The following is a 27,130-nucleotide window of genomic DNA, read 5'->3' on the forward strand; positions in this document are numbered from 1 at the left end:
AGGAGGTCTCCATCCAGCAGTGTGTGTGTCACAAGTTTCCCGGGCTGGGAAACTCTGGGATCAAGGCAGGGAGTTTGCCTGTTATCCCAAGAGAGACTTCCCTGCAGGGGAAACGGCTCTAAAATTGCCCAGGAGCCGCCGCCACAACGTTCATCCAAATGCCCAGCAGCTGCTGCTTCCCCTGCAGCTGCCAGCAGTATCTGTTCCCTTGCAGGATCTCTTGTCCTCAGCTTAACAGCTGGACCTGTGGCCAGGTCTCCCTAGCTGCTGGTGATCCCCAGCTGGCCCAGGCTTCTGCAGAAATGGAGGCTGGAGATCAGGGGAATCCCCTGCTCTTCGCCCAGCCAGTGCCAAGTCCAAAGGCTACCCACACCCGCAGGTGCCAAGTTCTGTGTAGCTCCATGGGGGATGTTCTGGGCCAATCAGTTACTTAGTTCATTTTGTATTTGTCGATTGTATCAACTTCAGCTCCTGGGCAATGCACCCCGTAGTGGAAGGTGGGATGTATAGGGGTGAGGATGGAGGTTAGGGGGGGGTGTATGGATGGGTGCTGTGGAGTTGGGGGATGTATAGATGGGTACTGGAGGACTGGGTGGTGCAGGGGGTGCACGGGAGTGTATGGAGGGGTTGAGTGGTACTGGGGAGTTGGGGGTATATGGGTGGTACTAGGATGTTGGGGGATTGGTGTGTATGGGTGGGTGCTGGGGGGCTGGGTGGTACTGGGGTTCAGGGGGTGTATGGGTGGGTGCTGGGGGGTTGGGGGTGTATAGATGGTACTGGGGGGCTGGGTGGTACCTGGGGGTTGGGGTGTATGGGTGGGAATCTGGAGCTGACTACTGGTGGTGGTGGGAGGAAGCCGGGCAGGGGGTAGCTGGAAGAGGCTGGGGCCAGCAGTGGGTTCCCTGTCCGCTTTGTCCCCTTTCCCCCCAGCTGCTCCCTCCTCATGGGTGGCTGGCAGAGGGAGCAGCGAGTGGCAGGACGGGGGCAGCGGCCCCAGATGCAGTGGGAGCACTGGCAGGTCCATGTGTGACACCGGGCAGCCGTGGGGGGAGGAAGACGGGGGGGCGGGGGGGCGGGGGAGGTGCTGCAGGGAGCTAATACTGTGTGATGTCCCAGGTGAACCTCTCGTCTCCGGTGGTGGATACCAGTTGCTGGAACAAGCCCACCCTGGTCACCACGGCCCCCTACAAGGTGGATCTGTTCAATGGGCACATGGTCGGAGTTCTGCTCACCTCCATCTTCGTGGAGGCCCAGGGCAATGTGACGGTCGCCCACCTGGGCACGGCGGAGGGGCGCATCATGCAGGTAGACTTGGCTCCGCAGCTGTGCCGTCTCCATTCCCAGGGGGGCTGCAATGCCAGCCCCTCCAGCAGGGGGCGACGTGCCCTGGGTTGCTCCAACGGTTTCCAAAGCCCACACAGGGCGTCCATCCTGTGGAACTGACATGGGCCGGATGAAATGGGGTGAATCGTGCCTGGACTTGGGGCTCTGTGGCTGACTGCCAGTTACAATGACCCGTGAGGCTGACTGGACTGTGCCCAATCCAAAGCACCTCCATTCCTTGCCCTGGTGCTATTGCTGCCACTACTGTAGCCTATCCGTGCCACTGGCTGGGCCTGGAGGAGGCAGCTGCCTCCATCCAGCCGTGTGGTCAGGCCACTGGCTGGGCCTGGGCAGCACTGGAGGACTGTGCGGACACCGTAGACCCCCACTTCCCTGGGATTGCAGAGGGCCGGGGCACGGTCCCCACCAAGGGCAGTGCTGCTCTCCTCCTGCGGGGGTCGGCTGGGCCATGCCCCCGGCTTTCCCTGGAGTTGCTAGCTCTCTGAATGCGGTCACTGTCCCCCCTCAGGTGGTGCTTCAGCGATCCAGCTCCTACACTGTCACCTTGGCTAATTTCTCCCTGGGCAAGGAGCTGCCGGTGCTGCGGGAGGTTGGTCGGCTGGAGGACTCTCTGTTCTTCGCCACTGGAAACAAGGTGAGACAGGCGAGTGTTTACCCCAACCTCGCTGGCTGGGGTCTCCCCCTTTGCCTGGGTCGGGAAGCCACTCTCTGCCCTGGCCCCAAATGGGGTCGGAGCCCTGGGCCACCAGCTGGTCTGTCTTGGGGAGATGTGCTGGGTGGGCCACAGGGTTCATTGCTGCCCCTCACCTGTGGCTGGGAGGCAGCAATGGCTGTGCCCAAGGGCATGCCAACTGCAGGAAGGCTGTGTCCTGCCCTCCTGGTGCTGAGGGGTGTGTGGGGTCCCCGTTCGCGGGTGCTTTGCGGCTGCCCCGAGATCTCCGCGAGCCTCAGCCCTGTGCACTGATGTTCTCCCTTTCTCCTGAAGGTGTCTCAAGTTTCCCTCACTGGCCCGGGCTGCCGCCACTTTCTGACATGCCAGCGCTGCCTGCGGGCGGAGCGCCTCATGCAGTGCGGCTGGTGCGGGGGCACGTGCACTCGGCAGAAGGACTGCGCGGCACTATGGACCGAGAAGAGCTGCCCTCCTGTCCTCACTGATGTAGGCCCTTGAACATCCCCTGCTCTGTCCTTCCTGTTCCTCCTTGGACGCTGTGCTGGCTCCTGCCCTGCCTGGGGCCCTCGCTTTGCACTTCGTTTTTTCCGGTGCAGCTTGATACGTCCCCGTGCTACATGCAGCCCCTAGGGCCCCGGACCCAAAACCCACCTGCTGCCGACCCTGCCTTGGAGGGAGTGGTATCTCCTGGCTGCTGCGCTGATCCAGCCTTTCCTTTGTGCTCACCCCCGATCCACTTTCCTAGCTCTGCAGTAACCTGGGCATTTCCCTCCCCCCAGAGGGGCTGGCAGGGGACAAGCTGCTCTTGGCTGGGACTGGCTTTGTGCCAGGCTGGGGGGAGAGGGCAGGGTTTGTCGCCTATCAGAGGAAAATGGGCATTGCCAGACTGGGTCAGAGTGGAGATCCGTCCAGCCCAGCCTCCCAGGGGCCAGCACTGAGGTTTCAGACGTGTCAGCCCTCCACAGGCAGGTCTCCTCTTGGTCTCTAATAAGTTGGTTTAAGCTCTGAGGCAGAAGGTTCAATATCCTGCCAGATTTGTTATTAATTATGACAGCTCTGGCTATTCTCGTTGTCCGTGCCCACATCCAATCCCTTTTTGCATTGTGTCGAGTTCCTGGCCTCTGCAGCTTCTGGTGGCAGTGAGTTCCACAGTCTGCCCACATGTGGTGTGTAGAAGTATTGCCTTTTATTGGTTTGAATGTCCCATTTTTTAATGTCATTGTTTGTCCTCTGCCCTTGTGCTATGAGACAGGGAGAACAGATGCCCCCGTCCTCCCTTCCCTAGATCAGGCGATATTTTATTGCCATTTCTCATGTGCCCTCTCATTCGGGTCTAAGGTAACTGACCTATGTCACAGACTCTCAGGACGTGTGCTCTTTCTCAGCTCCATACAGTCCCTGGAAGGAACCGCCTTCAGTGCAACAGCCCTTCTCAGGGGTCTGCTCTCTCTCGGGGGGTAAGCCATAGGCCCCCCGGAACCGCACCTCTCTGACCGCACCTCTCTGAGTAGGCAAGAGGGGGCCTACTCTTGCCATGGGCCCCCTCAGGGAGTCCACTTGCTCTGGACCCCCAGAGGGAATGATGCAACCTGATCTCTAGACTGGAGTGACTCTCAGCCAGCGAAAAACAGGAGGGTTTATTGAGCATCTGAACACAGCACAGGAAACTCTCTAGGCCCTCAGGCCTAGCAACCCTCAGCACCGTACATCTAGGTCTCTCCTGCATCCAGGTGGGCTCTGGTTGCTCTCTCTCCCCAGTCCAGAAGCCCCCTCCTTCCAGCCGATCATCCTATATCATCTCTCACAACAGCTGCTCCCCTGTCCTTTGTCTTCCCTCCCAGGTAAACAGGTGCCTGGGGCTCCTATCTTCCATCCTTTGTTGCCCACTGGCCTAAACTGCTGGGTCAGGTCACCGGGGTCCTCTCTCCTCAGCCCTTTGTCCTCCCACTGCCCAGAACCGGCTGACTGCCAAGCTGGGCTTGGCTTCCTGGTCACCAGGTCACTGGTCGCTAGGGTCCCCCATCTCCAGGCAGTTTTCCGGGGTCCCCACTGCTAGGCGAGGCCACACGTGGTCCTCTGCAACAACAAACTTCCTCTCCCACCACCTCCCTCCTGCAGAGACTCAGACAGGGCAGAGGAGCTGGTAAGCACGCTCAGAAGCAGCTGCTAATACGTCAGAATTGTTTTTCCAATCGCCATAGCCTTGTTAGTTCAGCTTCCCCTCAAACCTTGCCAAAGGCCAGCTCCCCAGCAAGGGCTGGTTACACCGAGGGCTCAGTATTGCTGCAGAATGTGAGGATAAGGGCTCCATTGTGCTTGGCACTGTACACACCCAGGGTAACATATAGCTGTCCTGATCAGCTCACAGTCAAAACAGAGCAGAGAGACGCAGGGAGGGAAAGGCCTCAAACTCACCAGCAGAGTGACCCATGGGATGGCAGCAAGTGGTTTAAAAACATCTCTCTGTTAACATGGGGAAATGCCTCCTTTCCCCCTCATCTGAGCCCCTGGATGGCTGGTCATAGAATATCAGGGTTGGAAGGGACCTCAGGAGGTCATCTAGTCCAACCCCCTGCTCAAAGCAGGACCAATCCCCAATTTAATCATCCCAGCCAGGGCTTTGTCAAGCCTGACCTTAAAAACTTCTAAGGAAGGAGATTCCACCACCTCCCTAGGTAACCCATTCCAGTGTTTCACCACCCTCCTAGGGAAAAAGTTTTTCCTAATATGCAACCTAAACCTCCCCCACTGCAACTTGAGACCATTACTCCTTGTTCTGTCATCTGCTATCACTGACAACAGTCTAGATCCATCCCCTTTGGAATCCCCTTTCAGGTAGTTGAAAGCAGCTATCAAATCCCCCCTCATTCTTCTCTTCTGCAGACTAAACAACCCCAGTTCCCTCAGCCTCTCCTCATAAGTCATGTGTTCCAGTCCCCTAATCATTTTTGTTGCCCTCCGCTGGACCTTTTCCAATTTTTCCACATCCTTGTTGTAGTGTGGGGCCCAAAACTGGACACAGTACTCCAGATGAGACCTCACCAATGTTGAATAGAGGGGAACAATCACGTCCCTTGATCTGCTGGCAATGCCCCTACTTCTACATCCCAAAATGCCTTTGGCCTTCTTGGCAACAAGGGCACACTGTTGACTCATATCCAGCTTCTCGTCCACTGTAATCCCTAGGTCCTTTTCTGCATAAGTGCTGCCTAGCCATTCGATCCCTAGTCTGTAGCAGTGCATGGGATTCTTCCGTCCTAAGTGCAGGACTCTGCACTTGTCCTTGTTGAATCTCATCAGATTTCTTTTGGCCCAATCCTCTAATTCGTCTAGGTCCCTCTGTATCCTATCCCTACCCTCCAGAGTTTCTACCGCTCCTCCCAGTTTAGTGTCATCTGCAAACTTGCTGAGGGTGCAATCCACACCATCCTTCAGATCATTTATGAAGATATTGAACAAAACCGGCCCCAGGACCGACCCTTGGGGCACTCCACTTGATACCGGCTGCCATCTAGACATGGCGCCATTGATCACTACCCGTTGAGCCCGACAATCTAGCCAACTTCCTATCCACCTTATAGTCCATTCATCCAGCCCATACTTCTTTAACTTACTGGCGAGAATAATGTGGGAGACCATGTCAAAAGCTTTGCTAAAATCAAGGAACAACTCGTCCACTGCTTTCCCCTCATCCACAGAGCCAGTTATCTCGTCATAGAAGGCAATTAGATTAGTCAGGCATGACTTTCCCTTGGTGAATCCATGCTGACTGTTCCTGATCACTTTCCTCTCCTCTAAGTGCTTCAGAATTGATTCCTTGAGGACCTGCTCCATGATTTTTCCAGGGACTGAGGTGAGGCTGACTGGCCTTTAGTTCCCTGGATCCTCCTTCTTCCCTTTTCTAAAGATGGGCACTACATTAGCCTTTTTTCAGTCATCTGGGATGTCCCTGGATCGCCATGAGTTTTCAAAGATAATGGCCAATGGCTCTGCAATCACATCCGCCATCTCCTTTAGCACTCTTGGATGCAGCGCATCCGGCCCCATGGACTTGTGCTCGTCCAGCTTTTCTAAATAGTCCCGAACCACTTCTTTCTCCACAGAGGGCTGGTCACCTCCTCCCCATGCCCAGTGCAGTAGTCTGGGAGCTGACCTTGTTCGTGAAGACAGAGGCAAAAAAAGCATGGAGTACATTAGCTTTTTCCACATCCTCTGTCACTAGATGCCTCCCTCATTCAGTAAGGGGCCCACACTTTCCTTGACTGACTTCTTGTTGCTAACATACCTGAATAAACCCTTCTTGTTACTCTTAACATCTCTTGCTAGCTGAAATTCCAGGTGTGATTTGGCCTTCCTGATTTCACCCCTGCATGTCTGAGCAATATTTTTACACTCTTCTCTGGTCATTTGTCCAATCTTCCACTTCTTGTAAGCTTCTTTTTTGTGCTTAAGATCAGCAAGGATTTCACTGTTAAGCCAAGCTGGTCGCCTGCCATATTTACTATTCTTTCTACACATCGGGATGATTTGTCCCTGTAACCTCAATAAGGATTCTTTAAAATACAGCCAGCTCTCCTGGACTCCTTTCTCCCTCATGTCATTCTCCCAGGGGATCCTGCGTGTCAGTTCCCTGAGGGAGTCAAAGTCTGCTTTTCTGAAGTCCAGGGTCCATATTCTGCTGCTCTCCTTTCTTCCCTGTGTCAGGATCCTGAACTCGACCATCTCATGGTCACTGCCTCCCAGATTCCCATCCACTTTTGCTTCCCCTACTAATTCTTCCCTGTTTGTGAGCAGCCAGTCAAGAAGAGCTCTGCCCCTAGTTGGTTCCTCCAGCACTTGCACCAGGAAATTGTCCCCTACACTTTCCAAAAACTTCCTGGATTGTCTGTGCACCGCTGTATTGCTCTCCCAGCAGATATCAGGGAGATTGAAGTCTCCCATAGGAACCAGAGCCTGCGATCTAGTAACTTCCGTTAGCTGCCGGAAGAAAGCCTCGTCCACCTCATCCCCCTGGTCTGGTGGTCTATAGCAGACTTCCACCACGACATCACCCTTGTTGCTCACTCTTCTAAACTTCTAAGCTTAATCCAGAGACTCTCAGGTTTTTCTGCAGTTTCATACCGGAGCTCTGAGCAGCCATACTGCTCTCTTACGTACGATGCAACTCCCCCCTCTCCCCCCCCTTCTCTGCCCTGCCTGTCCTTCCTGAACAGTTTATATCCATCCATGACAGTACTCCAGTCATGTGAGTTATCCCACCAAGCCTCGGTTATTCCAATCACATCATAATTGCTTGACTGTGCCAGGACTTCCAGTTCTCCCTGCTTGTTTCCCAGGCTTCTTGCATTTGTGTATAGGCACTTGAGATAACTCGCTGATCGTCCCTCTTTCTCCGTATGAGGCAGGAGCCCTCCCCTCTTGCACGCTTCTGCTCGTGCTTCCTCCCGGTATCCCACTTCCCCACTTACCTCAGGGCTTTGGTCTCCTTCCCCCAGTGAACCTAGTTTAAAGCCCTCCTCACTTGGCCGGAATCCGTGCAGCACTCGCAGACATCTCCTCCTCATGCCCAGCTGCTAAGTTGCATTAGAAGAAGTTATAAACCTCAGTACTGGAAGAGGTTGTTTTCCCAGCATTGCCCTTCCAGAGGACTGCTGCCTGCTGGGGAGCTACCATGGGCCCCCTCAGGGCGTCCTGCTGGGTGGGGAGCTGACATGAGTTTCCTTGGGGTGTCCAGCTGGGCAGAGAGCTGTCATGGGTCCCCTTGGGTTGTGCTGCCGGTCGGGGAGCAGTCACGGGCCCCCTCAGGGCGGCCTGCGGGACAGGGAGCTGTTAGAGGCCCCCTAGGGACAGCCCACTGCATGGGGGCCATCACAAGTCCCCTCGGTGCTGGGGAGCTCTTCAGCTTGCGCTGTTGCAGCTTCTGCCTGGGGCTCTGGAGGCTGCTGGTTTGGTCCCGGGGGTGTGAGCCACGCTGGGTCCATCACGTCAGCACTGGCTGCAGTGGCCGCAGAGACGTCACTTGGGTTTGGACAAGGGGGAGGGTGGGCACGGCAGCCAGTGCCATCCACTGCTGCCCCCCGCCCCCACGAAGGAGTCATGCCCTGTCAGTGCTCTGGGGTCCCCTCAGCCTGCCATTGGATGTGCCTCCTGCCATGGCCCAGGGCTCACCAAGAGGCTTTGTCACAGGGCCAGCCTCTGGCCTGCACCCTCCCTTCCCCACCTGGGCTGCCCACCTGCTGCCCATGGGCTGGGTGGGAGAGCCCTGTGCTGCTGTTGGGGATCCAAGGGCGAAGAGCCGGGATGTCGGGGGGACTGGGGTGGGCTGGGGATGTGACACTGTCTTGTTTCCCCTCAGTTCTACCCCCGAAGTGCCCCCTTGCATGGCCGCACCCGGGTGACACTCTGCGGGATGGGCTTCCAGTCGCGCCCGCACTTCGCCACCGCCGTTGGGTCCCCCGTGGCCAGCAGCACCTACTGGGTGACGGTGGGGCAGAGGACCTGCACTGTGCTGCCTGAGAAGAGCCTGGACAGGAGGTAGGGGGCGGCGGAGGGGCTCTGGGTCTGCTGTTGGGGCTGCCACTGACCTGGGGATAGAGGTGTCTCCTGCTGGTTTGCCTGGGGATGGGGCCTTCCTTCCTGGCCAGCTGCAGCTCAGAACATGGGTGGGGAGGGGGAAGAGGCACCTTCCCTATTCAGCATACGGGGTGCTTGGGGCACACACCCCCTACCTCCCCCAGTTTAGGTAGCAGGGGGAAGGCAGAATGGGGTGGTTCTTGGGTCAGCTGCCTCTCCCCCTTGCCCGCCACCCCCGGTGGACCTCTCTCTGTAGTATGACCCAGCCCCTGCTCTGTCTGCATTTGAGCCACAACATCTCCCCAGGTGAGGCCCCTCCATGTACTGGTGCCAGAAGCTGGCAGCTTTCTTGAGTGGAAATGGGCTGGCAGTGCAGGCTGGGCTCAGCTCCTCCAGGCACGCAGCCACTGGCCTTTCCCTACGGCCCGAGTCACCAGTGCTGCCACCCCAGCGAGTTCTGCCCCATGTCATGCAGCCACTGCCCCAAGCAACTGGGCCTTTTAGCAGGGGGCTGGAGTATTATGGGCAGGAGGGGCTGTGGGTTGGGAATGAGGGGCACCAGCTGGTTTGCCATCAGACCTAGAGCACGGGCAGCTGGTGGCACCCACTGGGGTTTGTACGAGAGGTGTTCACCGATTGCCAGGGTGGTTTTGGTGACAGAGTCCAGTGACTTTCCCTCTCGGAGCCGCGGCTCCCCAGCTGATGCCCCTGCTCTGCGGGTGGGGATAGAAGACGAGAGGTGTGCGGAAGGAGAAGCAGAGGCACCTGGGCCCTGCTGTTGTCCTCTCTGGCTGGGGTGGGGGGTTGAGCCTGCCCCCGTGTCTCAGTGCTTCCTGCTGTGTCCCGCAGGCCCCCCGTGCTGCCCCGCACCAAGGCCGCTGTGGACGTGCTGGTATGTGAGCTGGAGCTGAACAGCACCCAGGCGGTGGCGGTGCCCGTCACGGTTCAGCTCACCATCGAGGAGCAGACGAGGGACCCGCCCTTCTATGTCAGTGGCTCCTCATCCCTCAGTGGCTTCGTCTTCGTGGTATGTCCTTTCCCCTGCCCGCCACCCAGCTGCAGGGACAGCCCCAGAGGAGAGCTGGCCTCAGCAGCCGGAACCAGGGGTCAGCAATGGAGCCTGCCTGGGAAAGCTGCCCGTCAGTGCCAGCTGGGACCCTGGGGACGGCAGCCCCCAGAGCAGGGTTGGCAGAGTGCCCCGCCTGCTCTCCAGCCAGCGGCTCATTCTTATCATGTGTCGGGCCCGGCTCCTCTGTAAGCAGGGCCAGGTACCCAGCTGGGACCTTCTCCCCCCCCCCCCCCCCCAGTGTACACAGCGCACCCCTGGGCACTGGGGGGGGCATCAGTGGTGCCAGGCATTGCAGCATCTCATCACCACCGCTCCCTCTCTGGAGGCCAGGCTGAGCCTGCGGCCAGCTTCCTCCCTGATGGAGCTCCTATGGCAGCCGCTGGACAGCCCCAGCATGTGCAATGGAGACAGCTCCACTGCGGCAGCCATGGGCTGCCCTGCCCTGGCATCCCGTTTTGTGTCAGAGGGGCAGGACCCTCCCCAGGAGCTCGCCCTCTCCCTGGGCTGTGCTTTGTGTCTGGCAGGGAGGTGTCTGGCTGGCGGGCTGCATGCTGGAGAGGTTCTCCTCTGGGGATGCCCTGCCCCCCACTTCCCTTGGTAAAGACCCCGTGCCCTCTGTGGCTCCACAGGTGCCGAACATCACTGCCATCCACCCTGCATATGGCCCGCTGGCCGGCGGGACCCAGCTCTCCATCCGGGGCCGAAACCTGACCGTGGGCAGCAGCTGGAGAGTGACGCTCGCTGGGGTGGAGTGCCCCGTGGCGGGGCAGCAGAGGTACAGCAAGCATGGAGCTCTCAGTGCTGCATTGGCTTGGGGGGCTGGGCTTGGGCCATTGGCTCTAGGTCAGCGGAGCTAAAGCCTTTGTGTTCGACAGCCAGACGGTGGGTGGCCCAGCTGGGAAGGGTTAGGTCAGAATGGCCTGGGGGCTACTTTGCCTGAATTGGACTCAGCTGGTGTTGCTCTGGTTGGCATGGGTCAGCATGGCCAGGTGTGGCTGAACGGGCTGGGTTGGCATGGCCGAATGTGGCCAGGCCGGTGCGGCCAGGTCGGCATGTCCGGGTGTGGCTGGGTTGGTGTGGCTGCGTCGGCATGGCTGGATGCAGCTGGATCGGTGTGGCTGGGTCATTGTCACCGGGTGTGGCTGGGTCGCTCTGGCTGGGCCAGCGTGTCTGGGAGTGGCTGGGTGTGGCGTGGCCGGGTCAGCGTGGCTGAGCAGCTGGGTTAGTGTGGCCGGGTGCTGCCAGTTCCGTATGGGTGTGTGTGCTCCATGGAGGTCATGTTTATACATAAACACCCATGTGGGGTCCTTTGGATGGTGTCTGGTGCCACGGACCCTCTGCAGTGTGTTAGAGCACACATCTGTCTGCAGTGCCCGGGGTCCATCTGGGGGGCAGAGCTCTCGCGGGGGAGCTCCTGCCCAGGACTGCCAAGGCCTGTTGGGGCACGGATGGGGCCGGGCCCGCTTCCAGCCACGGGATGGCCAGTGTGGGGGTGTTGGCTGTGCTGGTCCAGGCGGGTCACTGCAGGGAGTGGGGTTGGGCCAGGGTGGGTTGTGGGGCAGCCTGCAGCCCAGCCAGGGGTCTGTTTGTCTCCATGTTGTGCTGTCCTCTGTCCCCAGCCCCACCGAGATCCGCTGCATCAGCCCTGCAGCCAGCAACCTGCACTCTGTCCCCGTGGACGTGTGGATAGATGGGCAGCAGTTCCCTGCCCCGGAGCCATTCCAGTACCGCCCAGACCCCGTCCTCCATTACATCTCCCCCACCTGCGCCTACGAGTGAGTCCCCTGACCCCCCTGCCCTTCCCTGGTCACAGTTCCCCATTCCATCCCTCCAGTCACAGCTACTCCAACCCCCTGGTCACAGCCCCCCTCCTCCTCTCCCTCCAACCCCCCTTCTCCCGATCACAGCCACTCCAACCCCACAGGTCACATCATCCCCACTCCAACCATTCCCAATCACAGCCCCACTCCAACCCCTCCAGATCACAGCCCCTCTGATCACAGCCCTTCACCTCGAACCCCCCAGGTCACAGTCCCCCGTAACGATGCGATCTCTGGCGGGACACAACTGAGTATCAGTTCAGGACAAATTGCTTAGAGCAGGGCAGTTATAGCCCAAAGCTGGAGTTCTTTACTATTAAGGCATGCCAAACCAGCCAAACAGAGAGGACTTCTGTCACCCAGAAGCATAGCACAAGTTTGAAATACAGACAGTATAGAGTCAATACTTATAACTTTAAATACAAAAATGATACATGCATACAGATAGCATAATCATAACCAGCAAATCATAACCTTTTCATAGACACCTCACTCAACAAACTTGTACAATATTTGCTGCAAATATATAACAGTGGTTGCAACAATGATCTATATGGTCACAGTTCATGTCAATAACGTCACCCTCCCCCGCCAACTCTTCTCTCCAACCTCCCCGGATCACAGCCTCCCTCCCCCACCCCCAGCTTGCATGGCCTCCTCCCTGCAGGGAACGGTGAAGAGCCTAGCACTCTGTGCCCAGCAGCCTGGCCCATTTCACCAGGCTGGGGGCCCCCTTCTGAGAGCCAAGCCATCTCCCCTCCAGGCTGGGGATGGGGCAGCCTCAGCCTCCTCCTGCAAGCCCATGACATGTGGGAGTTCACAGCATGGGGGGTTAGGAACAGGGGGCACAGCTCCCCTTGTGGGCTCCAGAGGCTCCAGGCAGCGTGTCTAGCCAGTGTACCCCAGTTGGGATTCCCCCGGCCCCTGGGTCCCCAGCGCATCCCGTATGGGGTTCCCCTGGCCTATGGGTGCCCAGCACATCCCGTACGGGGTTCCCCCAGCCCCATGATCCCCAGCATGCCCAACACTGGAGGTTGGCTCGGACCCGGGGTCCCCAGCGCATCCTGTCCAGGGCTCTGCTGGCCCCGGGGTCCCCAACGTGCCCTAGCCAGGGACTCCCCCTAGCTGGTAGGCCCCCAGTGTGCCTTGGCTGGGTCTCCCCCGGCCCCAGGGTCCCAGGCTCAGGGCTGTGCTTCACGCTCCATGTGGCAGTGACCTATGACCTTCTGTAGGGGTTCGACCCTCACCATCCACGGCACCAGCCTGGACTCCGTGTATTACCCCAGAATCCAGTTTGTGGATGCCAGCGTGGCGACGGAGGCCAAGGTGAGTGTGAGGGGTGGGGCAGGGCCGGCATCGTGGGCCAGGGCCGGCTGAGGCTGGGGAATCACAGTCAGGGAGCTGGGCATGATGTGCTGAAGGGGGAGAGAAAAACGGACTTGAAATGCTGGTCGGGCCTGGTGCAGGCAGACGCTGTAGGAGATTCCACCCAGTCTGCCAGTGCCCCCCAGTCCCACCCCACAAGCCCTGCTAGCTCAGCCCTGGGCTCCTCCCCAGCTCTGCTGGTGCCCCTCAATCCTGACCCGCAGCCCCTGCTAGCCCAGCCCTGGGCTTTGCTCAGTGCCGGCCCGCAGGCCCTGCTGTCCCACTCTTGGGCCCAGGCTGTGCCAGTGACAGGGGTTGTGCATTCACCAGGAGGTGACTGAGAGCTCACACACTCATGTCACTGGTGGCTCTGGTCTCCAGTTGTCCAAGTGGGCGCGTTAACTTGGTGCGGCAGCCCCGGGCTCCCTGCAGACGTAGTGAGCATGTAGCGGGGTTGAGGGGATGGCGAGAAGCCTGGGCTGGATCCGTAGCGTGCAGCCAGCAGAGCGAAGGGCGGCGCGGGCCTGGGCCTGACGTGGTGCCTGGGAGCCAGGTCCGGGCCATGTCCGAGGAGCACCGGGTCCCCTCCCCACTGTGAGCTCTGCTCCCGGGCATGCTCCTTCCAACACGCCCTGTCCCCTCAGGTGTGCATGGGGCCACGCTCCCCCGAGCAGCTGGTGTGCCAGAGCCCAGCCTACCCCTTCGCTAACAGGGTGGAGAGCGCCCAGGGCAACCTGACTGTGCTGCTGGACGGCTCCCCCGGACGCAGGGCCTTCCGCGTGCATTACTACCCTCCGCCCCAGATCCTGCCCTTCGAGCACGATGACGACACTTACCACCTCAAGTCTGGTGACCACGAGATTGAGATCCATGTACGGAGGGGGCTGGGAGAGGCGGGGAACCCAGGCAGGGGTGGGACTGAGGGAGCCAGGCCAGCCCTGCATTGGTGGGCTGGGGGCCAGAACAATGCCAGAGAGAACTGGGGGCAGAGAGATGAGGGCCCAGGGCATGGGATGATGGCTGGTGGGGATGGGATAGGGGAGGGCCCAGGTCATGGAGGGATGGCCAGTGCAGGAGGGCCTGGGGCCGGGCAATGGCTGGTGCGGGAGGGCCTGGGGCCATGGCCAGTGGACTGAGGACCTGCAGGGGGACGAATGCCTGGCCCTGAAGGACAGGGACACTGGTTAGGGCGAGAGCCCAGGAATGGTAGCCCAGGGGAGAGGCTTGGCAGCTGGAACTGAGGTTGGGATGGTGGGATGCCCTCGGGAGGGGTGGGCCTGGGGGTTTCTGGGAAAGGCGGGGGGGCTCAGGCGGTGTGGTTCCCGGAGGAGGCAGGTCAGCTCAGGCCAGGAAGGCAACCTGGGGGCTGGGGGGCGGCTCAGGTGGCGGGAGGGGTTCCAGGGAGAGGCTGGGGAGTTCCCAGGGGAGGTGGGGCAGCTCAGGCCAGGGGGATCCTGGCGGAGGTGGGGCGGTTCAGGATGGGGAGTTCTCTAGCTAGGGTCGGGGGATCCCTGTGACGGTGGCTGTGTGCGCAGCAAATCGGGCTGGACGTGTTGGTGGGCTGCATGAGAATCACTGTGACGGTGGCGGGCCGGGACTGCCATCCCAGTGTGCTGAAGAACGAGGTGACCTGCCGGATCCCCAGGAACCTGAGCCTCCCCCTGGATGGAGCCCCTGTGCAGGTAGAGCCAAGCTTGGGGGAGGGCAGCGCCCGCCCTAAGCTGGGCTCCCAGTGGCTTTGCCTCCCTTCCCCCTGCTGGTGCAAAGCCCAGGGAGATCTGGCCTGGCTCTCGGCTATGGCAGCACTGCCTAGACTGGCCCTCTGCCCTGTGGCCTCTGGCCTGCAGCCTGCCACCCCCCCTCTCTGCCCTTCTCCTTTGGACAGTGCTCAGGGCTGAACATGCCCTGAGTGCAGCTGCCTGGGAAGGCTTCCCCGGTCTCTGGAGGGCACCAGGTCTGTGGAGACCGGCTGCCCCTCTGCCAGCCAGCTGCTGGGCTTCACTCCTGGTTCTGCTGCCTGGCACGCAGTGAGGAGGGCACGGGAAGCAGCGTCCAGCCCAGCATGCAGCTACAGGCTGTGCCAGCTGCTTGTTGTCTGCCCTGGGTGCAAAGGGGTGGCCGGGGGGTCCCCGCTGGAGCCGTTATTCCTGCCAGCTGAGCCCATGTGGTGACCCTGTCAGTCTCTTTCCCCTGGCATCTCTGCGCCATGGCATGTGCTGGGGTGGCATCTCTGATGCCCATGTCCTGCCCTACCTGCCCCACCCAGTGCTCACTGCTAAGATGAGTAAGTGCCAGGCTTTGCAGGGGTGCTGCTGGGCAGGGCTGAGAGGGGGCAGAGCGCAGGGGCTGGGGTACCTGACATGCATGCTCGGAGCAGCCCTGTAACAGAGGGGTGTAGCTCCCTGGGCCCAGGGATGGGAAATGTCCCCTGGTCCATCAGGCGACGGTGCCTGCCCTGCCAGGGGAGCGTGGGTCGGGGCTGGTCATGTGCCACATGCGCTGCCTGCTCCGGGGCCCTCTGTTCTCCCACCAGCCCTGGGCGCTGCATCCCTTGGTACCCAGGAGACCTGTGTGGAGAGGAGCTCCCTTCATGCCAGCCCCAGCCCTCTGGAGAACCTGGGCAGAAGCGCCAGTGCTTCAGGGAGGCAGAGTGGCATGGTGCATAGAGTACTGGGCTGGGACTCAGGAGACCTGGACAAGTCATGGCCATGCCCCGTGCCTCGGTTTCCCCATCTGCAAAACAGGGCTAATGGCACTGACCTTGGCAGAGCACACTGAGATTGCTGGGTGAAAGTACTAGATAAGAGCTGGGGTGGTGGTCAGCGCAGGGGGTATGGGCAAGTCCCCCCAATCCTGCAGATGGCTTAGAGATCCATTCTCTGCCTGCTGGCTGCCGGGACACTGACTGCCTGCCCTCTTCTTCCCCAGATCTGTGTGAATGGTGCCTGTCAGGACCTGGGCTGGGTGGTGGCCACCATCTCCCCGGACCCCCTGACTGGCATCCTCTTGGGCACCATCACCACCTTCATGTTCGGCTGCCTCCTGGCATTCCTGGTGCTGAAATGCAGACGCAGGAGGAAGATGGGTAATTCCCCTCCCTCACACAGGGCATCGCACCCCTGAGCCTGCCATGGCCCCATTCCCACAGGCACTGACCGTTGTGTCACACGCCCTCTGCTCTGGCAACGTCCACTCCTGTTCTGGGCCCCCAGCTGGGTGGCATATGCCTTTCCTGGGTGAATGGGACTGTGCCCCACGACCATGGAGGAGGTGTCTTCTGGCATTATGGGCAATGTGCCCATCACCCTGCTATCTAGGCACCAAGAAACTACCCCCCGCCCCACATTGTTACTGATTCTGTGCCAGTCCTTAGGGTGCTGGCACCGAGTGGGCCTGGGCCTCCCGTATTCTCAGTGGGGCAGGGGTCTGAGTGATGCCGGTGGGATAGCTGGTGCCCAGCAGAAGTGGGCCAGGCCATGAGGTCAGCGTTGGCTCTTGAGGCTCTGAACGGCTTTCTTTTCCATGTCTGCAGGGACCGAGAATTTGGAGATGCTGGTGAATCCCAATGGGAATACCCCCAGATTCGCCCTGCTACCCTCCTCCATGGACTACCGGGATGTGCAAGGTAAAGAAATGGCGTGCCGGGGGGCACTGCTCACTGTGCCTGCAGCCTGTGGGGCCAGGGTTGAGTCACCGTCTTTGCAGCAGACCCCCTCAACCCCGGCCGGTTGAGGGCCCAGCTAAGGGCAGCCCTGCCCGTGTTAGAGCTGCCCCAGCACATCAGTCTGCTCCCTTCTGTTCCTCCCCAGTGGGCGGGTCTTGGCCGTGGCTATGTGCAGCTCCTGCCCGCTGGCCCTTGCCGGCCGTGGGACCCCCGCCCATAAGCTCCCAGCTCTGCAATGCCTGGGGGCCCGCGCGGGGCTGGTGGGCATTGATTGGAAGACCCTGGGGATTTTCCGAGGGGCAGTTCATCCCTCTCCCCCAGAGGGGAGCAGGTGGCAGGGTACGCAGGCTGATCTGGCAGAGAAGAAGGGTTTTGCCAGGGTCTCACTGTGACTTTCCTCTCTCTGTCTGGTTCCTAGCGGTGCTTCCCCCAGCCGCCACTCCCAGCAGTGGCTTTGCCAGCAGGCGCTTCCGAGATGCCTCCTACACGGGCAGTAGTGACGGCTCTGCCATGCCACTCGTGAGGATGCCATCCTGCTGCATCGAAAACCTCCGTCCCGAGCTGCTGGAGGAGGTGAAGGATGTCCTGATCCCAGAGGAGCGGCTGCTAACACACCGGGACCGGGTCATTGGCAAAGGTGAGTGTTGGGCTGGGCTGGGCCCACCTGGCACCCGAAGCGTGGTACAGTGAGCTCTGTAATATGCAAGGTCTTGGAAAAAGTTTTGAAGGAGAAAGTAGTTAAGGACATTGAAGTCAATGGTAAATGGGACAAAATACAACATGGTTTTACAAAAGGTAGATCATGCCAAACCAAACTGATCTCCTTCTTTGAGAAAGTAACAGATTTTTTAGACAAAGGAAACACAGTGGATCTAATTTACCTAGATTTCAGTAAGGCATTTGATACCGTGCCACCTGGGGAATTATTAGTTAAATTGGAAAAGATGGTGATCAATATGAACATTGAAAGGTGGATAAGGAATTGGTTAAAGGGGAGACTACAACGGGTCCTACTGAAAGGTGAACTGTCAGGCTGGAGGGAGGTTACCAGTGGAGTTCGTCAAGGATTGGTTTGGGGACCAATCTTATTTAATCTTTTTATTATTGACCTTGGCACAAAAAGTGGGAGTGTGCTAATAAAGTTTGCGGATGATACAAAGCTGGGAGGTATTGCCAATTTAGAGAAGGACCAAGATATCATACAGGAGGATCTGGATGACCTTGTAAACTGGAGTAATAGTAATAGGATGAAATTTAATAGTGAGAAGTGTAAGGTCATGCATTTAGGGATTAATAACAAGAATTTTAGTTATAAGCTGGGGACGCATCAATTAGAAGTAATGGTGGAGGAGAAGGACCTTGGTTGATCATAGGATGACTATGAGCCGGCAATGTGATATGGCTGTGAAAAAAGCTAATGCGGTCTTGGGATGCATCAGGAGAGTTATTTCCAGTAGGGATAAGGAGGTTTTAGTACCGTTATACAAGGCACTGGTGAGACCTCATCTGGAATACTGTGTGCAGTTTTGGTCTCCCATGTTTAAAAAGGATGAATTCAAACTGGAACAGGTACAGAGAAGGTCTACTAGGATGATCTGAGGAATGGAAAACTTGTCTTATGAAAGGAGACTCAAGGAGCTTGGGCTTGTTTAGCCTAACTAAAAGAAGGTTGAGGGGAGATATGATTGCTCTCTATAAATATATCAGAGGGATAAATACCGGAGAGGGAGAGGAATTGTTTAAGCTCAGTACCAATGTGGACACAAGAACAAATGGATATAAACTGGCCACCAGGAAGTTTAGATTTGAAATTAGACGAAGGTTTCTAACCAGGAGTGAAGTTTTGGAATAGCCTTCCAAGAGAAGCAGTGGGAGCAAAAGATCTATCTGGCTTCAAGATTAAACTCGATAAGTTTATGGAGGAGATGGTATGATGGGATAACATGATTTTGGTAACTAATTGATCTTTAAATATTCATGGTAAATAGGCCTAATGGCCTGTGATGGGATGTTAGATGGGGTGGGATCTGAGTTACCCAGGAAAGAATTTTCTGTAGTATCTGGCTGGTGAATCTTGCCCCTGTGCTCAGGGTTTAGCTGGTCACCATATTTGGGGTCGGGAAGGAGTTTTTCTCCAGGGCAGATTGGAAGAGGCCCTGGAGGTTTTTCGCCTTCCTCTGTAGCATCGGGCACAGGTCACTTGCTGGAGGATTCTCTGCTCCTTGAAGTCTTTAAACCACGATTTGAGGACTTCAATAGCTCAGACATAGGTGAGGTTTTTCAGGAGTGGGTGGGTGAGATTCGGTGGCCTGCGTTGTGCAGGAGGTCAGACTAGATGATCATAATGGTCCCTTCCAACCTTAGTATCTATGAATCTATGAATTGCGTCTGTGTCGGGCCTGCGTGGCACCCGCAGCCTGGCACAGTGAGTGCCAAGCCGTAGCTGAGTCGGGCTGGACCTGTGTGGCATGCACTGACTGGCACAAGGAGTGCTGAGCCATAGCTGGGTTGGGCTGGGCCCATGTAGCACATGCAGCCTGGCACAGTGAGTGCTGGGCTGGGCCCGCGTGGCACATGCAGACCGGCACAGTGAGTGCTGAGCCTTAGCTGGGTTGGGTTGGGCCTGCATGGCACCAGCAGCATGGCACAGTGAGCGCTGAGCCATAGATGGCTCTGGCTGGGCCTGTGTGGCACGTATAGCCTGGCACAGTGAGCACTGAGCCATAGCTGGGTTGGACTGGGCCTGCCTGGCATTCCCTCTGTGTCAAGGTCCCACCCCAGAGAAGCTCAGTACTAACGAGAGCCCCCATGTGATGCTGATCCAGCACAGATGGCATTCATCCATGGCATGGCATGCGGGGTTGGGCACGGGTGGGGAGTCCATACCTGCCGCAGCCTCGCTGCCTGGCCCCTGCTGCTCCCCTGGTCGGAGGGGCCGGTTCCTGCCCAGGGTTCGGGCTGAGCAGCACTGCAGTTTGGCAGCATCAAGCTCAGCCCATTCCCCTTAGTGTCAGGTGCATGCCTGTGGCTGTTGCCCAGCTAGGTCGCCTCTCTGAACCTGATGAGGTTCCCGGCCCAGCGCAGAATAGCCCTGCAGGGGAGCCTGTCGGGCCGGCCTGGAGGCCCCACAATAGGTCAGGCTGTATCTGGTGCCTGTCTGGGCCCTGCAGTGCCAAAATGGCCCGTCCACTTGGCCATATCTAGCGAACATCTAGGCCCTGCGACACCAACATGACCCCGTCCCCTTAGCCGTACCTGGTGCCCGTCCGGGCCCTGTGGCGCCAACATGGGCCCATCCCATTGGCTGTATTTGGTACCCATCTGGGCACTGTGGCACCAATACGACTCCGTCCCCTTGGCTGTATCTGGTGTCAGTCTGGGCCTTGCAGCACCAACATGGCCATGTCCCCTTGACTGTATCCAGTATCTATGGGTGCCTCTCAGCAGTAACGCGGTCCCAGCCCCCCTGCTGTATCTGGTGCCCATCCGGGCCCTGCAGCATTGACTCTCCTGCAGCCCCTCTGCCATCTTCCAGCCCATCTCCTTGGACTCTAGGTGTTTGCCCTGCCTGCAGCATGTCGGCTGGGGTCTGGAGCAAAGGGAAGCTCGGGGCATTCCTTGCTGCATGGCGGCTCTGTTCAGGGTGCCTGTGTTTTCCCGGCCAGGGCATTTCGGGAGCGTGTACCATGGCATGTACAGAGATCTGGCAGAGAGGGAGATCCACTGTGCTGTGAAATCCCTGAACCGTGAGTGCCCTTCCCTCTGGCTCCTGGCCTGCTCTCCTGCGGGGGTTGCTTCTGCCATGCTCTAGGGGGTCCCTAATCCCCATCCCCTTTAGGGTGCCTCTGAGCCCTGCCTGCTTCCTGCGCTGGCCCTTCACTCGTGCCAGGCTGTTGGCCAAGGAGCAGGAGGTGAATGGAACGGGCACCCCACCTATCTGGGCTATGCCTGACTCTTGGGTGTCTTCAGGCCTTCGTCCTGTGCAGCTGCCAGTGCCAGGGGCCAGGAAGCGTGTGTGTGCCCAGCCCCTGCTGTGCCTGGCTCGTGGCTGGATGTGGTGTCTCATGGAGTGGGCATAACCAGTGGTGAGCTGGAGCCGGTTTGCACCGCTTCGCTGGAACCGGTTGTTAAATTTAGAAGCCCTTTTAGAACTGGTTGTCCCACGGCGGACAACCAGTTCTAAAAGGGCTCCTAAATTTAACAACTGGCCAAAAGTGGCGCCTTAGGCGCCGACACTGTGGGTGCTCCGGGGCTGGAGCACCCACAGGGAAAATTTGGAGGGTGCTACTGGCAGCTCCCTGCCCCACCCCGCACCAGGCCCCAGCTCACCTCCGCTCCGCTTCCGCCCCTGAGTTACGCTCTGCCCCGCTCTGCTTCTCCGCCCCCCCCCACTTCTCACCAATCAGCTGTTTGCGCGGGAAGCCTGGGAGGGCCGAGAAGCAGGCGGCAGCTTTGCCCTCAGGCCCAGGGTGGCGGAGGTGAGCTGGGATGGGGGGGGGCACAAGGAGGGCCACCCGTGCAGCAGCAGGTAACCTGGGGGGAGGGCGGGGGAGGCGCAGGGGAACCGCTCCCCGCCCCAGCTCGCCTCCGCCTCCCTGGGCCTGAGTGCGAAGCCACCGCCTGCTTCTCAGGCCACCCAGGCTTCCCGTATGAACAGCTGATTCGTGGGAAGCCGGGGGTGGGGGTGGGCGGAGAAGCAGAGCAGGGCGGCACATTCAGGGGCGGAGGCGGAGCGGAGGTGAGCTGGGGCCAGGCACGGGGCGGGGAGCTGCCAGTGGGTGCTCTGCACCCACCAAATTTTCCCCGTGGGTGCTCCAGCCCTGGAGCACCCAGGGAGTCGGTGCCTAAGGCGCCACTTTTGATGTGATCATTGGGGGGAGCAGCCACTCCCCCCCCCGCAGTTTTGCTACCCTGCCCCTAGGAGCCAGAGGGACCTGCCGGATGCTTCCTGGGAGCCACCCAGGTAAGCACCACCGGGACTCCCCACCTTGCCCCCAGGCAGGTCCCTCTGGCTCTTAGGGGCGGGATGAGGCGCGGTGGGCGCCCACTACGGTGGCCCACGAGACCCTCCTGCCTGGTTCCGGGGGCAGTCAGGGGACAGAGGAGGGGGGGTGGATGGGGCAGGGGTCCCAAGGGGGGCTGTCTAGAAACGTGGAGGGTTGGATGGGGCAGGGGTCCCGGGGGGCGGGCGCGGGCCATGACCCCCTCGTGGGGTGAGGAGGGAACTGGTTGTTAAGATTTTGGCAGCTCATCACTGGGCTTAACCCCTCTGTGATGTAGCCACTGCTCTCCACCTCTGCTGCTCCTCACTGGGCTCTGACAGCCCAGGTTGCCCCATCCCCTGGGGCCCATCCCTGCACTGTGGCTCCTGGGCTGGTTAGCGCCCCAGTTCCATGGCTGTGCTCCGTCCCAGGGATCACCGATGTGGAGGAGGTGGAGGAATTCCTGAAGGAGGGGATTCTCATGAAGAGCTTCCATCACCCCCACATCCTGTCGCTGGTGGGTGTCTGCCTGCCGTGCCAGGGATTGCCCCTGGTTGTGCTGCCCTACATGCAGCACGGAGACCTCCGGCACTTCATCCGCTCCAACAAACGGGTAAGCGCAGGCCAGCCGCCCTCCCTGCTCAGGGGCTGGGCAAAGGCAGGGTCACCCTGGCTTGGGGCTCCCTGCCTGCAGCCTAGAGGAGAAGGGGTAACCCCCGCTCCCAGAGCCAGACCCCATGCAGCTCCCTGCCTAGCCAGCCTGTGCTCTCTGCACTGGCCCAGGCGCCCTACCCTGGCCGCAGCAGGCAGGGGCCAGCAGATGGGGCCAGACAGCACCATGGCCATTGGGTTTTCAGGAGCTGCCAGACACGTCAGCTGGGCTGAAGCTGCTGCAGGGGCAGGGGGCGTTCCGGATCCTAGGGCCCAAGTGGGATAGGGGGTGCCTGGGTCTGGGGCGGGGGGTTGTGCTGCCTGTCAAATGGGCAGGAAGGTGAGATGGGGGCTAATGGACGCCCAGGAGAGCCCAGCTGCCCCTCCTGCCAGCCAGCCACCAAGTCTCCCCAGCCCTGCGGAGGCCGGGAGCTGGGGCAGTGAGTCCTGAGGGCACCAGGGTTGAGCCCTGCCCGTGTCCTCACGCTGTTCTCCCCAGGCTCTCTGGCCGGCAGGGCCACTTCGCGCTGGGAAGGCAAGGGGCTCACCTGGCTAGCAGAGGGTGCCCTGCATTCTCCTCCCCTAGCTCTGCCACTGCTCCTTTGTGCTGCCCTCCAACCCCCCAGCTATTCCCCTGCAGCTCTACTGCTGCCTATCCACACCATACTCCAGTCTCCCCACCCTCGGCTATTTCCCTCCCCCTCAGCTCTGCCATTGCCCAGCCCCGGGCTCTGCCACTGCCCCTCCACACTGCCCTGCAGCCCCCAGCTATTCCCTTCCTGCGCCCCCTACTCACCTCTGCCCAAGCAGCCCCCAGCCATGGCCAGGGGCAGGCTCAGCAGAGGGCCACGCTCCTGTGCCCCATGCCTGTGTCCTGTAGGGGTTGCCGTGGAGACGCTCTGAGCTGCGTTCTAGCGGTGTCTCCCGACAGCTGGCCGTGGGTGCTGCCCTGCCCAGTGCTCTGCCCTGGTCTCCCGGCTCCAGATGCAGAGGGACTGGGGGAGCTGGTGTTCGCAGGGCTCCAGCCGTGGCAGTGCCAGGTAAGGGCTGAGCTGTGCCCAGGCACGAGGGATGGGCTGTACGTCTCCCTGCTCTTGTCTCCCCAGAACCCGACGGTGAAGGACCTGATCGGTTTCGGGCTGCAGGTGGCGCAGGGCATGGACTATCTGGCCCACATGAAGTTTGTGCACAGGGACCTGGCCGCCAGGAATTGCATGTGAGTGTGGCGGGCGGGTGTCCGGGGCCTGCGTGCCTGGCTGGGAGGTGCTGGGGCTGCCTTGCTAGCCTGGAGCACTCCCAAGCACACTCCTCAATATCCTCTTCACCGCAAGACGCTTTCCAACAGGATGCTCTGCCCAGGCACACTGGCCTCGGGAGCCCAAGGCACGGCACCCTTTCCTTTGAGTGCAGCTGGCGAGCCCGGGGCTGGCTGCTGGGGATAGAGGGTTATGGGGCCTGGCACTGCACCCTCTGTGCTGGCTGAGCCTTGGGCCGGTGGGTACAGGGGCCTGGCACTGCCCCCTTGGTGCCAGCTGAGCCTGGGACTGGTGGGTACCAGAGCCTGGCACTGCTCCCTCTGTGCCAGCTGAGCCCAGGACTGGTGGGTACAGGGACCTGGCACTGCCCCCTTGGTGCCAGCTGAGCCTGGGGCTGGTGGGTACCAGAGCCTGGCACTGCTCCCTCTGTGCCAGCTGAGCCCAGGACTGGTGGGTACAGGGACCTGGCATGCCCGCTCGGTGCTGGCTGAGCCTGGGCAGCAGCAGGGCGAGTGTCAATCAAACTGCCTCAGAGGGAACTCTGCTATTAGGAGAATGGGGTTTGTGGCCCAGGAGCAGTCACTTTGCCAGCTAGGAGGGCGGATGCGTTGCCCTGGGGGCTGCTCTGAGACCTGCCAATCTGTGTGCCAGTGGCCCCTGAGTGCCCACCCCATGGATTTGGGCCCAGATGTCTGGGACTGGAGATAAGGGGCTCTGAGCGCCAGGCTCCTGGAGCTGTGCGACCAGCTCAGCTGGCATTCCTTGTTCGTGCCTTGCAGGCTGGACCAGACGTTCACGGTGAAGGTGGCGGATTTCGGCCTGGCCCGGGATGTCTTTGATAAGGAGTATTACAGTATCCGGCAGCACCGCCAGGCCAAGCTGCCCGTCAAGTGGATGGCGCTCGAGAGCCTGCAGATCCAGAAATTCACCACCAAGTCGGATGTGGTGAGTGCGGGGGAGGGGTTGGCTGTGTGGGGGGCTAGTGCATTGCCTGTGCCCTTGCCACGCCCACCGGGAGGCGCCCAGGAGCTGGGTGGCTACGGCAAGTGATCGCAGAACGGCCCTAACTGGCTCTCAGCTGCTCCAACTCCAGGAAAGAGCTCTGCTCTCCTCTTCATAGAATATCAGGGTTGGAAGGGACCTCAGGAGGTCATCTAGTCCAACCCCCTGCTCAAGCAGGACCCATCCCCAACTAAATCATCCCAGCCAGGGCTTTGTCAAGCCTGACCTTAAAAACCTCTAAGGAAGGAGATTCCACCACCTCCCTAGGTAATCCGCCCCCGGCTGGACCCTGCCTCCCACCTACCCCCCCACCAGACACCCCGGGCGCATGGCTGACGGAACCAGGGTTAGTGGCTGGCCCGCACATGGTGTTACATGCCCACCTTGGCACATGGGGCTTTGGAAGTTTAGACCGTTACATGTGGCTTTCCCTTTCCCAGCAGCCTGCCCCCTGGCTGTGCTGTGCCAGGTGAGCAGAACCCTGCCAGCCAGCGTGACTGGCACAAAGCAGCACTCGCTGAGCACTTGGCCTCCAGCTGAGCTTCCTTGGCTGCACTACGGGGGTCTCGGTGTCTCCTACCACTGTGTGAGGGAGGGGAGAGCCCAGCCCAGGCAGAGCCCGTTCCTAGGCGTCAGAGCCCGGCAGGAGAGAGTGTGGCCCAGGGAGAGCGTGGCCCGGGCGTCAGAGCCCGGCAGGGGAGAGCGCAGCCTGAGGGTCAGAGCCCAGTGCCAACAGACACCACTCCTGATGTTGCTGACCCAGGCAGGTCCGTGTCCTCGCTGGCCCATGCTGGGCCTACGTGGGGCCTCAAAACATGGCTCTCCGGCAGGTTGGGTAGCCAGAGTTAAAGAGCTGGGAGAGGAGCGGGGATGAAGCTGTCCCCTTGCTGGTGGAGACCAGACACCTGATGGGGCAGATTCTCCCACACCTGCTGCTGCGGGCACTGCCCAGGCCAGGCCCCCGGGCTGGGTTCCCTCAGGCAGTGCTGACATGTGCGGTGGGAGACTCTGGGGGACTGTGTGGGGTGGCTGTGTGCCACTGGCCTAGAGGATGCCAAGCATTTCCGGCCCTGCCACATGCACGGTGCTGCTAGAATGACCCCCGTTCTCTCTGGCACAGTGGTCCTTCGGGGTCCTCCTGTGGGAGCTGCTGACACGTGGGGCCCCACCGTACCCTGAGGTGGATCCCTACGACATAACGTCCTACTTGCTGAGCGGCCGGCGCCTGCCGCAGCCCGAGTACTGCCCAGACTCGCTGTGAGTGTCGTGCCCTCCTCCTCCTCACGGGGGGGTGGCCCAGGGCCCCTTGGGGACCTTCTCCCCCCATAACCCCGCTCCCTGCTGCATCCCCCACATCAACCCCACATATCCCAGCTCCCAAACTTCTGCCTGCCAGCCCCCGCAGTGAGCAGTGCCCGGCCCGACGCTCCCCAGAGCCTCCTCATCTCCTCATGCAGGACATCCCCTTTGAGCTCCCCTTCCCTGGTGTGTGGGGATGTGGGGTGCAGGGGGCCCAGCATGGGGTAATTTGGGAGGGTTTGGCATGTGGGGATCAGGTGGGGGAGCAGGAGGTGGTCCAGTGCTGGTGTCCGGCTGAGCTCCCTGCCCCTGGGCCTGTCCCGACTCTAACGGGCTCTCTTGTCGGGGCAGGTATGTGGTGATGCTGAGCTGCTGGGTTCCAAGCCCCGAGGAGCGCCCCACCTTCTTCACCCTGATCAGGGAGGTGGAGTGCATCATGGCCTCCCTGAAGGGCGAGCACTACATCAACCTGAGCGCCACCTACGTCAACCTGGAGCCCGGCCCATCCAGCCCGCCGGTGCCTGACTCCGAGGACGAGCTGGCCTCCAGCGGGGAGGAGGGTGAAGCAGCTGCCACATGTTAGGGGGCGCTCTCCGTCCCGTGGGGCACCAGGAACACAGTCAGAGCTGGCTGGGGAGACCTGGGCTGGGCAGCGTGTCAGGGGGCTGTGGCGACGCGATGGGAAGAGGTGCCAGCGCCCGGCTGGGCTCCCATTGGCACTGCCCGGCTGGGGTGTTGGAACGGGGATGTTGAGCACTGTTGTTTTTCTACCTGATATTTATTGTGTAGCGAAGAGATACAGGGACTATTTTAATACAAAGGAAACGTCAAAACCAACCAGTTCTGGGGCTTGAATCACAAAGTTTTGATTTGGGGGAAGCTTTGGAATTTTGGCTCTTTGTCCTGATTCCATGGGGGCTTGTCCAAAGGGGTGGATGGAAATTCGGCTCCCACCTGGCGCAGGGGCAGCTGGGCCTGGCTGTCATGCTGCGTCCTCAGCAGGGCGCAGAAGTGCGGGCAACCCTCCCTCCCAGTGCTACCCACAGGCCACACGGAGCCAGGGCCTAGGAGTATCCTGTGACTGAGTCTGGGGATGTGGGAATTGTTTGTCCTGGTTCTAGGCCTGGTGCCCCACACGGCTACTGGTGCTGTCTGGGCTGAGGGGAGGGCCCAGCGGCTAGGGGTGCGGCCATAGGGGCTGGCACCAGTGGGGCATGCCCTGGTGCTGGAAAGCTCTCTGCCCCCACTAGGAGCCAGGCGTGTGTGGGGCAGGGCCCTGGGGCACAGGGCATGACCTCTCACACACAACCCTGGCAGGAACTGCCCGCCTGCACCCAGCTGGGTTCAGGGCCCTGCCGGCTCAGGGACTGGGCGTCCCTTCCGCTGTCTCATCCCCTGCCCCAGCCCTGCCTTGGTGGGCACTCTCCGGAGCAGA

At 60.1% G+C, this 27,130-nt stretch overlaps 1 protein-coding gene across 2 annotated transcripts in view; it reads left to right on the forward strand.

Annotated features, from left to right (window-relative positions):
- The window catches only part of MST1R (macrophage stimulating 1 receptor), a 46,961-nt gene extending 20,185 nt beyond the window's left edge, over nucleotides 1–26,776 (forward strand). The window contains exons 3-21 of one of the 2 annotated variants that reach the window (XM_073352616.2): nucleotides 1,117–1,305; nucleotides 1,853–1,978; nucleotides 2,330–2,500; nucleotides 8,370–8,548; nucleotides 9,437–9,614; nucleotides 10,286–10,431; nucleotides 11,276–11,431; nucleotides 12,709–12,802; nucleotides 13,486–13,713; nucleotides 14,377–14,523; nucleotides 15,770–15,926; nucleotides 16,374–16,466; nucleotides 16,924–17,142; nucleotides 20,171–20,251; nucleotides 21,919–22,100; nucleotides 23,245–23,354; nucleotides 24,174–24,339; nucleotides 25,517–25,653; nucleotides 26,047–26,776. In XM_073352616.2, coding sequence (XP_073208717.1) covers nucleotides 1,117–1,305; nucleotides 1,853–1,978; nucleotides 2,330–2,500; nucleotides 8,370–8,548; nucleotides 9,437–9,614; nucleotides 10,286–10,431; nucleotides 11,276–11,431; nucleotides 12,709–12,802; nucleotides 13,486–13,713; nucleotides 14,377–14,523; nucleotides 15,770–15,926; nucleotides 16,374–16,466; nucleotides 16,924–17,142; nucleotides 20,171–20,251; nucleotides 21,919–22,100; nucleotides 23,245–23,354; nucleotides 24,174–24,339; nucleotides 25,517–25,653; nucleotides 26,047–26,278 — 2,991 coding nt within the window. In that variant the 3' untranslated portion in view covers nucleotides 26,279–26,776. Of the gene's footprint in view, nucleotides 1–1,116; nucleotides 1,306–1,852; nucleotides 1,979–2,329; nucleotides 2,501–8,369; nucleotides 8,549–9,436; nucleotides 9,615–10,285; nucleotides 10,432–11,275; nucleotides 11,432–12,708; nucleotides 12,803–13,485; nucleotides 13,714–14,376; nucleotides 14,524–15,769; nucleotides 15,927–16,373; nucleotides 16,467–16,923; nucleotides 17,143–20,170; nucleotides 20,252–21,918; nucleotides 22,101–23,244; nucleotides 23,355–24,173; nucleotides 24,340–25,516; nucleotides 25,654–26,046 lie in introns of those variants that run through there. The other variant, XM_073352617.2, reaches the window with a different exon arrangement.
- Nucleotides 26,777–27,130: the final 354 nt, after the last annotated feature.

Source organism: Lepidochelys kempii, chromosome 7 (genome assembly GCF_965140285.1).
Source record: "Lepidochelys kempii isolate rLepKem1 chromosome 7, rLepKem1.hap1, whole genome shotgun sequence".
Classification (NCBI taxonomy): domain Eukaryota; kingdom Metazoa; phylum Chordata; order Testudines; family Cheloniidae; genus Lepidochelys; species Lepidochelys kempii.